Source organism: Eurytemora carolleeae, unplaced genomic scaffold, assembly GCF_000591075.1.
Source record: "Eurytemora carolleeae unplaced genomic scaffold, Eaff_2.0 scaffold2532, whole genome shotgun sequence".
In the NCBI taxonomy this organism is placed as follows: Eukaryota; Metazoa; Arthropoda; class Copepoda; order Calanoida; family Temoridae; genus Eurytemora; species Eurytemora carolleeae.
Window position 1 is genome coordinate 1 of NW_019398775.1, and position 11,211 is coordinate 11,211.

Consider the following 11,211-nt stretch of genomic DNA (forward strand, 5'->3'; position numbering starts at 1 on the left):
CATTTATTCATTTATTCATTTATTCATTTGTTCATTTATTTATTAATTCGTTTATTCATTTATTCACTTATTCATTTTCTTATTTTCTTATTTATTCTGGAATCATTTTTAATTGTTTTATTAGTTTTTGATTTATGTATCATTGAATTTCTTCTTTAACCATCAAAACTAGTTTAGACAGTTATTTATATTTTAAAGGGACTGTAACTTGCAAGGGTAATTTTAATTGACCCTCAATGCAAAGATGGTACCCTTAAAAGCTTTGTCTGATCAATTGTATAAATTAAATAAAAATCTTTATAATTTTGAAAGCTGATTTCAAAGGTGGCAACATAAAGACAGTTGACACTTGTGACGTCCGAATACTGCTGTTATACTGAGAGTGTACAAATTCTACGTTGCTATCTATTGATAATCTATTCATTCATACCGAGGGATTCTTTAAATTCCACTCTAATATATATTCTATTCTCTATGATTAGAGATTAGATTAAAATTTTATGAATTAGGCATGAACCTCTTTAAATGGAAGGTCACTTAAAATTATGCCTTGCAGAAGCTTTTAAAATGTGGCATTGTTCTAATTTTTAACAGAATTCCTGTATATTGTTTGTTATTTTCATTTTGCTGAGCCAGATCCATCGTTGCTCCAATTAAAATACTGCTCTCAACCAAAAAAGATTGAATGTAAAATAGATAGTCTAATTCATTGGTTAAGCAGATGCAGTGTTTGATAGTTTTTACAAATTGCAAAAGTCAATTACTTTTATTCAAAAGTTTTCATTGCAAATACAAACACTCTATCTTATACAAAAGTTTAAACTTCTTAATTTCAGATTTAATAAGTGTCTGCTTTCCTGAGATTAGATGTTATAACAGCGGGGAATAGGGATTGGGTTGAGCTATGGTCTTCATCCTTCCTGTATCCACAATCAATCAATCAATCAATCAGACGTAAATTGTTCCAGAAATAAAATCTGGGAATCGTTGATTTGAGGATGTTTATGATTGCAAAAAAATCATGCTTTTTAAGTTTCATTCAATTTTTTTCTTTTTTTCTTTATAATTTCATACATTTTATTCATGGTGATTGCCTAAGTCTTGGTTTAATATCTGGAATGTGTAGAACAGTTGGAGGCCTAAAATTTTGAATTACAAACTGTGGTTAGAACTTTTAGATTTTAATCCGTTTGTACGGTGGTATTTGCTTTCCTTTCCACCTAAATGGGACTTTAATTGTAATTTCAAGATACTCCAAGAAAGGGAATTCCCCATTTACAACAATTAAAAACCTTTTATGAGGAAACATCATCTCTAAAATGATGTTCAAAATGCCGTAAAAATGGACGCTCCGCTCATTTTAAATTATACTTTTAGGCTGAACTTAAGTTGTCTGAGATGTTTCTTTATCATCCCAAATGAAGTGTTTTCATTAAACCCCTGGAGTTTAATGTCTCTCATTGGTCTGATGTAACAGCTTTACCGAAATTAACTTAAAAGTTTCAGCCTCTGTTATAAAAAATATTTTAACCTTTCGCTGGGTTGAAAATTAGAAACAGTTGACTGGGTCCTTGACAAGGTGTAAGATCTAAACAAATTACATATTTCAAAATTAAGAACTGTAGAGGATATGAAATCCCCGAAAGAGGATTAGGAAATCCGCAAATCAGTGGTGTTGGACCCTGGAACCGGAGAAGACCTTCTCAACTTCTTCTCCTTTTTTACACTCTTTATTTAATATGTATTTATGTCTAGAAGCAATAAATGTACTTCTAAAGAACTGAATTTGTTAAATAATCAGAGTTAAAAACTTTAGAATGGTGGATATCGAGATTATAATGCTTGATCCTCTCTTTTTCTTAATATCGAGACTAACCTTGTATCCTGAAAAGTGTATAAAATTCAACCAATCAGAGTCGCATATAAGAAGCCGATTAATTTGAAATTTTACGTGCCATTTAAGATTATATACAGAAACGGGAGGGACTCTCAAAATAAGAAAAACCGGTTTTTGATTTTTCTCTACTATATCCAAGAAAGAACGGTTTAAGAAGAAAATCAAAAGTGTGTACATTGGATACTCAGATTAAGTAATCGGGATTAAGGATATCTCATTCTAAAGTTTTCAGCTCAGAGCTGGGAACTTTAAAATGGTGGATAGCGGAATTAATGCTTGATCCACTCTTTTTCTTAATCTCCAGATTAAATATTGCTTGTTGTCCTCATGAATTTAATCTCCAGATTAATTAACAGATCAGGATTAAGGATATCACATTCTAAAGTTTTCAGCTCAGGTCAATTAAAATTAAAACAATATTGTTAAAATTTAGGTGTCAATTAAGTCTTAATTATGCTTGGATAGCATTTGAAAGCTTTGAACTTAATATCTTTAAAAACACAGGAATTTAAAATCGTTTCCATGGTAAGAGCTTTACGTTTCTTCTATTTAATATAAAATTATTCACCTATTTGCTTGTTTCGATCTATTGTAGCTGTAGGTTTTAAACTTTTCTTTTCTAGACGCCAGATCATATTCCTTGCTTTTGTGCCCTGGCTGTACACTCTAGATAAAACCCAGACTATATTTCCCAGGATTTTTTACTAAAATATCTGATGTTGAAATAAGGACATTTGAAAAGAAATGTTGTGGAATCTGAGAACAAATATTTTGAAAAATAGATTTTGAAATACAGTTAAAATTCCAAAAGTACTTCTATTCCTTTCAATAATTCAGTAGACAGGCTTGTAATTACCTGTGCCCGCATCTGATTTCTAATTCGTGGTTCTTCTTCCCCGAAATTGTGAACACTGGTTGCCCCTCTGCGCAGACTGCTGGCCTGGTGTACTGTAGAGACTGGTTTATGTGACTGTACACCAGAGCTGGTTACTTCAACAATCCCGGGGTCATTTGCATAGCTTGGTTGTTCCTGGAAATTTAGAACCAATAAAGTGACTTTTAATTAAGTATGAATTAGATATCCATGTTTTTGTTTATCTGCATTTGGGTGTTTTCTGTGAAAGTAATTTGCACATTTCTTGCTTATAGAAGCAATGGTAGAAATGATCAGAATTAAACACTTTTGGAGTCAGAAATTTTTTTATCACATTTAGGCCTTGCCATCTTTGTAAGGATGGTTAGTGAAAATTATTTAGTCCTTTTGCAAACCCTACGTGTTTGATGTAAAAGATGGGTTTCAAATAAAATTCACCTGTTCTGTGGTCTGCTGATTTTCTTCATTCATATAGGTAGGTTCAGTCTCAGTGGTTGCTCTAAATACACGAATTTAAGAAAGGAAACTATCAAGTTGTCTGCCACATTCTTAAAAATAATTCCTAAAATTCAAAATATTTTGCTAAAAACTAAATACATTAAGAATTAACAGCACATATCCTCAACAGTTAATTCTCTTAACTTCTTCCTAGCCTTTTTTTATAGAAACCTGTGATTGAAAATAATAAAATTTTCAGATGATGCTTCATGAATTTTGTTCAGAAATGTTAATTGGACATGCAACTCTTTTAAATGGAAGATCTTATGAAATTATGTCTGCTGAGTCCGAATTTAATGAAATTGAGCTGCATCTCAAATTCGTCAAAAATCAGTTTTAATTGAGCTTGGGCTTAAATCTTGAAACATGAAATTCAATTTTAAGTAGAGCCCATCATATTTGAGCCGCCTCTCAAATTTAAGCTGCAGCTCAAATTCCTTAACTAGGCCACAATCCAATAACATTTTCTAAAATTAACTCATCCCCTTTGTATTACCTGACAAGATCCGGGGTAACATCATGATCAGATCTGGTATCATAGGGGAAATCACTGTATACAATGTATCAAATATTTTTTTCATAAAACAAGATGATTTAAGTTTACACATTTCAAAATTTTTATATCTGATAAGTGGAAGGCATTGCAAGTAAAACTCTAAAATGGAGGATTTTGTATGATCAACTCCTAAACTAAAGGATATGATTTAAGATTTTTACATTTACGCAGTTAAAAGCTGCGTTGTTGTGAATGCATTGATGTCTAAAAATATTTAAATTCCTGACTGCATCAAGAAATTCATCCTGGGCCCCATCCTCCACAACATCAGGGAACTGAAAATAACAATAAAAATAACTAAACAAAATAATTTTTGTTTTTAGCATAATGATATGACAACCCCTACTGAAAGCTTAGTGTCCACAAATTATTTGGATATAATTTGCCAAAAAAATCATTAGCACTGAAACCGTCATGACTAAACCTGAACATATTGGTTCAATGTTGACATAGATACCTTTCACACTTGAAGCTGAAAATTGTTTGTGTTAATGGGAATGTTATTGAAGTCATTAAGATGCAAAGTTTTTAAGTTCTGAATATAATCAATTTCAATGTCAAAATGTCTCTACAGTTTAGATTAAGTTTTCATATTGACAATAGGGTTCTGATCATATGGGTAATGGGTTAAATAACAATGATAAGTCTGATGTCTTGAGGTGGTTCACTAAGTTTTCCATCATGCAGTACCACTGGTCTTTATAATCAGCATCAAATAACACTTTTTAATACAGTTCTTAGCCTTAAGCTCTAAATCTAGCTGCAGTAATTCTTACTATTCAATATATCTGTACTTAATATGCATTAAAAATTCTTATTTGATGCTAATGACTTGATTGGATGAATTTTCAATGGCAATGTAAGGTTTCCACTGGAATTTTGGGTTACGGTTTACAAACAGAAATGATCAGTAATTTTTCCAGTTATGAAAGGCTTCCCGGAAATTTTTCGGGATAAGGGAATCAAAATCTGATTTTTTCCAGTTTATAGAAAGGGACTTGGATATTTTTCCAGTTTCTATTCTGTAAACCAAAAAAGTTTTCATTTCGTAAACCAGAAAATTTTGGTTTCCATTTTGTAAACCAGAAAATTTCAGCTTACATTTCATCTGAAATTATCCTGGAATTCTAATTCATGGATCAAAAATTTGCCCAATCAATCTGTTTCCAAAATGAATTTTGTTTTCTGGAATTATGTGAACTCTAGTAATAAGAGATTAAGACAAAGATAAGATACCTGCTGATTCATTTGAGCCTGATTTAGAGGAACCATCATCATCATTGGGTAGATAATAGGCTGGAGCCCCTAGATTTTTGGAAAAATTAAAACCTTCATCTTTGAATAAGATTGAAATTCATTTTACTAACTTAATGTCCTAATAATGTCAAATGTAAAACTTATTAAAAACCAATAAATAACCCTTTCACATCGGGCGGGGGCGGGAGGCCATTATTGGCCTTAATTTAAATAGATGTGAGTCACTCTACTTTCAGTGCCAGCAATGCTGAAAAACTCGGGTTCATGGTAAAAAATAAAGGTTTTGCCTATGAATGGTGTTAAGCCACGATAAGGCTAATATTGAATTGCCACAGGTACTTGATGTTATATACAATATTGGCTAGATTTTATTGTGACCAATTAGGGAATTTGTGAAATCATTATTAATTTTATCAATATTTGATGGTTTCAGTTTAATGAAAATAATCGGATTGTAACAATCCAACTTTGGAGTTCCTATATTGAATGAACTAATCACAAAATGGTTTTCTTGTATTTCCTGACTTCACTGTATGTTTCTCATTCTGTGTGAAAGGGTTAATTTAGAAACATATCACCTGTTGTTGACCCCATTGTATCATGTTCATCATTTCAGGATTCATATCAGGATTCATCTCACTCAGTTGGTTCATGTCATTGACATTCAGAGGATTTTGGCCCCCAACTGGAAATCCTGAAAAAGTAAATTGTAGATTCCTCAGGCATAGCTGGCTAAAGGTATGGTACTGAAACTGAGAGTGTAGTACTTTAGAGAAAAATGTCAGGATTAATTTAATATCTTTAAAACGTTTTTGTATTCTTATTGCTAAAAAAGACCGAAAATTTGTTCTTTAAAATCTTGTAGAGGGATTATTTTGGAAGTTTGTTTTTAGGATTCAATCTTTTGAAATTATTTATTAACCCAGACGATAAAAACTTTGGAAATTAACATTTAAGGAATTTCCAGAAATGTACATTTGGGAAGTTGCTGCTTCGATAATTGCAAATTTGGGAAGTTGCTACTTGAAAAATTGTCACTCGTAAAGTAACCCTTGGAAAAAGGCCCTTGGGAAAGTACAAAACACCCTGAAACAGCACTGGACCATATGTTCTATTTAATCTTATCAAGTGCATGGAGCATCTTAATCTGAAACTTCAGTTCAGCAAAATAGAGTGGGACAAAAGGACAAGAAGTTTTTAAAATCTTCTGAAGTGCATGAAGCATGTTACCCTAGAGAATTACATAGCTTTGTGTGGCTCATTCAAGTTAAACTGAGTAATATATTGAGCACCTTACACTTAAACTGCAAAATACCATAAGATCCATTTCATCTAAATTGCACTGCACTGGACCATGAGGTTCATTAAAGATGAATTTGTCAATACTCATTTGACCAAAAAACTAAATACATGACCATACGTTCTATTTAATCTCATTAGGACCATGAAGGACCTTTTCTCTGAAACTTCATTTTAGCTAATCTAAGTGTAATAAGGCTCTTGCTGAGTATGAGGACACTTAGTTCTTTTTAATCTTTGTGGTTTGTTCAAGTTAATCTTTATGTCTGTAAAGCACCTCAAGCACAGGACCATAGGGTCCTATTCAGCTAAATCAAACTGTACTTGACCAGTGTCTGAATTTAATGAATTTAAGACACGTCTCAAATCCCCCAAAAACTAGTTTTAATTGACCGCCGGCTTAAATCTTGAAAAATTTAATTCAAATTTAAGTGGAACCAACAATATTTGAGCAGCTGCTTAAATTTAAACCGCCGCTTAAATTCCTTTAATTTGGCCTCAGGACATCCATTACAGCTGAAATAATCAACACTCATAGCTTTATATGGAACACCTTACCCTGAAACTGAACAGGACCGTAAGGCCCGTTAATGCTGAATTGAGTGTAAGGAGCACTGCCCCGAACCATCATAGGACTAAGTAGAGGGTTCATGAGAGGGACAGAGGAGGGCATCTCTCCAGTTCTATCACCATCCTCCTAGATAACATGAAATTTTTGTCTATAGATTTGATTTAATTCAATTTCTTTATCTTGTTCACAGAATTGAATTTTCAATTAAAAGCCTGAACATTCTATATTGTGTAGATGAAGTTGGTATAATCATGAAAAGGTAAAAATTTCTTTGCTCTTATAAATATTGATTATTATAATCAATACATTAACTTAAAATGATGGTGGAAGGAAAACATTCAGATTTAAATGACAAGTTGTTAAAAGTTTTTTAATCCTTAAATTGTTTGCCATGGTTTTATAAGTTTAAAGTTAATTCTATTTCACTTTATCTAAGAAGTACTTACTGGAGGCAGGAACTGAAATCCTTGGACTCCATATGGATTCCACATTCCCTGAACAGAGCAGAAAACTTTAGAATGGGATATCCTTAATCCTGATCTGTTAATCTGAAGATTAATAGCAAGAGAAGAACAATCAATATTTAATCTTGAGATTAAGAAAAAGCTTTGATCTTGATATCCACCATTCTAAAGATTTCAGCTCAGATTCAATATCTTTATCTTAAATTCAAATCTATTCATATTTCTCCCACTACCCTCAATATCATCTTATGTTGGTCATCCCCAATTCTTACTGTGGGAAAAAGCATTTATCCTTAAGATTGAAAAGGCCCACATTGGATATCAAGATTAGGCGTTCAAGAATATCATGCCTTTAAAAGAAGAAAATCTAGGAATGGTTATGGTCATGGATATTTGTGAAGATCAGGATAAAACTTAAGGTAAGGGTTATGGTTAAGGACAAGCTCAATATCAAGATCAAGGGAAAGTTTGAGCTCAAGATTAAGCTTATAATGTCAAAGTCAAGGTCAAGGTCAAGTAGAGTTTACACAAAAAACACACAACAGTTTCGTGTTTTTCCCACGAAATTTTGAATCATTTGCATATCAATAAGAAACCAGTTTTAGACAGAATTGTGCATTCATTCATAACAAATATTTTTGCGCATGAATACAGAATCAAAGTTTCTTGCATGATTTTGAACATTAATACAAAATTAGATTATAGCTTTGCATGAAATTGTGTAAGGCCCAATTGTGTATTAGAGATTTGAATAATAGTTACATTATGATTATATTCATTATTATGTTTTGAAAAAGTTTTGTTTGGGTGTCTCTTTGTTTGCTATCTATCTCTGTTAGCTAGACGATATTGGGTAAAATTTGTGTGCAACAAACCCTGGGTACCAGTGGTCTAGGTGAAGTTCAAGGTGAAGGTCAAGGTCATGGTCAAGGTCAAGATCTATGTCAAGGTCAAGGTCAAGGTCAAGGTTAAGATCAAGTTCAAGGTCAAGGTCAAGGTCAAGGTCAAGGTTAAGATCAAGTTCAAGGTCAAGGTCAAGGTCAAGATCAAGGTACCTGATTTTGTTGGTTTCTGTTCATGTTTATATAGAATCTGTGAACACCTAGATATATTTCATACATTCCATATTCTATCTACACAGTTTATTTATTTACACCAGGTATNCTCAACTTAGAATCTCAAAACCAAACTAAGAACATTCCCGTGGTTCTCCCAAGTTCCTCTATCAATATTTGAGGCAAATTAGTCCAGGGGTTCCTGAGTTATGATCGGACAAACAAACAGACAGGGAGACAAACAGAGATTACAACTTATATAAATATATAGATTAATTCATTATTGAATTGAATTTTTTGTTTATAAAAGGGACTGTAACGGCTGGGCAATGTTACGTTAACGCTGTTAATATAATTGAGATTATTAACAATCAATCAAGAAAGAACGGACAATATCGTTAACGGATATGGAAGGTTCCGTTAACGCTGTTAAAAACGATAAATTCAAGAAGGAACGGAAATATAGTTATTACGAATAAGGAACGTTGAGCTAAAAACGAAAAAACCAAAAAAAATTGACCATTCTGATATTCCGTTAACGAACGGCTTGAAAAAATGCTGGACAGGTCTCAGTCTAAAAAGGGACATGTACAATTGTACAGCTGAAACCTTCGTTTAAGCAAAAATGATCGAGATATCTATGTTTCTTTTTTTCAATTGATAATTTTCAATTGTGGTTTCTCTCCAAAAGTGGAATGCAGCATGCAAAGCTAAAGAGAGAAATTCTAAGAAGAATTGACAGTTTAAAAAATCTAAGAATGAAATAATATTCTTTAGTTCGTCAAATCTTAAATAATTCAATTATTAATTATTACCACAGTAGCTCATGAGAAATGAGGTTACTTTTAAAATTCGGTGATGGTGATGGACCAAACCTCTGTAGAGTAAAAAAGTAGATGTTAGTTCCACATTTATTGAAAATATATTTCGGTCTGGGTTGACCCTCGTGGTCACCACCCTCGTCAGTTCTTGAGATTGTTTCTTCACAAAGATTAAAAACAAACCAAGGTTACTAAAGGTTACTTCCGCCTGCCGTTTACCCGCACTTGAACGATTTTACCGGGAAACTAAATTTTCTTTCTGAAAGTCGACCCACTCAACTTGGAATCTTAAAACCAAGCTCAGAACATTCCCGTGGGCCTTCCGAGTTCCCTAATCAAAATTTGAGGCAAATCGGTCAAGGGGCTCATGAATTATATGTGATCTGAAAACATACAGACCAACAGAGATTACAACTTATATTCATTATTTTATTCATTATTTAATTTCATTCATTTATTATTTTATTTTTTTTCTTATTTTCTTATTTATTCTGGAATCATTTTTAATTGTTTTATTAGTTTTTGATTTATGTATCATTGAATTTCTTCTTTAACCATCAAAACTAGTTTNAGAGGGACAGAAAGGGAGAGGAGGGGGGAATATTTTCTCTTCGAGTTATTCAATTTTTAATTCTTTAAAGTGTTTTGTATGGTTTTGTGGTCTGGACGTAAACAATAAAACGATGGTGTAGGCTAGGGGAGGGAAATCAGGTTTAAAACCAACTTTAGTTAACTATTTTACAGTCCCAAGGGGGCACTCCCCTCCTCCCGGCTTGAGGGCAACACCCCCCCCCCCTAGACCTGAGTGTGTATACATAAATAATAATACAGAAAACCACTTTACAATATTGCCTGCAGTATTCAACCCTATCTTACTCAACTACTTTCTAACATCTTTATTTTTAAACACACAAAATATAAAGGGACTGTGATGAGCGTAATTTCAAGTATACCTCCATGAAAAGATGTCAATGACCGATGGCAAGATGTCATAGTCATCAATTATTTTTCGACACATTCGCATATAGTTGATATTTCATAATATTTTTATTTTTCATGATCTGAGAGTTACTTTTGAAAACATTTATTCCTGTTGCGAGGATTATTGATAATGAAGACGACATTTTCATATTTTCCAGGAATGTTCAAAAATCCAGCGCCAGCTAAATATTATTTTGAAAAACAAAATCAAAAATATTATGAAATATTAACTATATACGAATGAGTCGAAAAATAATCGATGACTATTGTTTCTAATATCTGATTTGTTTGGAATTAAATTGATTATTTTACGATCCGAGATGAATGTTTCAACTTTCTAAATTTGCATAGGGTTTTAATAATTTTTTAGCTAATATAGGTCCTGATCTGGCAAAAACTATAAAGGGTACTAAAAAACAATTTTCTGACTTTTTGTCACAGGGAACAGTTGAAAACTTTGTTTTTACAAATATGACCCCTGATATTATAAATGATGCTCTTAAAAAACTAAAAAGTAAAAACAGTTCTGGACCAGACAAAATTTCAACAAATTTGCTGAAGTCTATCATACCAATTATCTTGTGTCCTATCTGTCATTTATTTGATTTATCTTTCAAAACTGGGTTTATTCCTACCCCTCTTAAAACTGCAAAAATCGTCCCAATCTTCAAGGCTGGGGAAACGGATAATTTTACAAATTATAGGCCTATAAGTTTGCTTTCTTCGTTTTCAAAGCTTCTAGAAAAAGTGGCAGAAAGTCAAATCATAAAATATTTGAATAAATTTAAACTACTTTATGAACATCAGTATGGCTTCAGAGCCAAGCACAACACTACTCAACCCTTAATTCATTTCTTGGATAAAATATACAACGCACTAAATAAACCTGTATCCAAACTCAGATATACGCATATTGTGTACTGAACACTCTGGGAGGA

The 11,211-nt window shown here is 32.5% G+C and overlaps 1 protein-coding gene across 1 annotated transcript; it reads right to left on the reverse strand.

Annotated features, from left to right (window-relative positions):
* Positions 1-838: 838 nt before the first annotated feature.
* Positions 839-8,557, reverse strand: LOC111717635 (uncharacterized). The gene is made up of 13 exons (XM_023493130.1): positions 8,472-8,557; positions 7,399-7,446; positions 6,940-7,078; positions 5,661-5,776; positions 5,062-5,130; positions 4,048-4,100; positions 3,766-3,819; positions 3,210-3,270; positions 2,754-2,927; positions 2,466-2,563; positions 1,532-1,588; positions 1,095-1,139; positions 839-920 (listed from the first exon to the last, which is right to left on the reverse strand). The coding sequence occupies exons 1-13, from the start codon at positions 8,535-8,537 to the stop codon at positions 839-841; spliced, it is 1,062 nt and encodes a 353-aa protein (XP_023348898.1). The 5' UTR covers positions 8,538-8,557.
* Between the last annotated feature and the right edge of the window lie 2,654 nt (positions 8,558-11,211).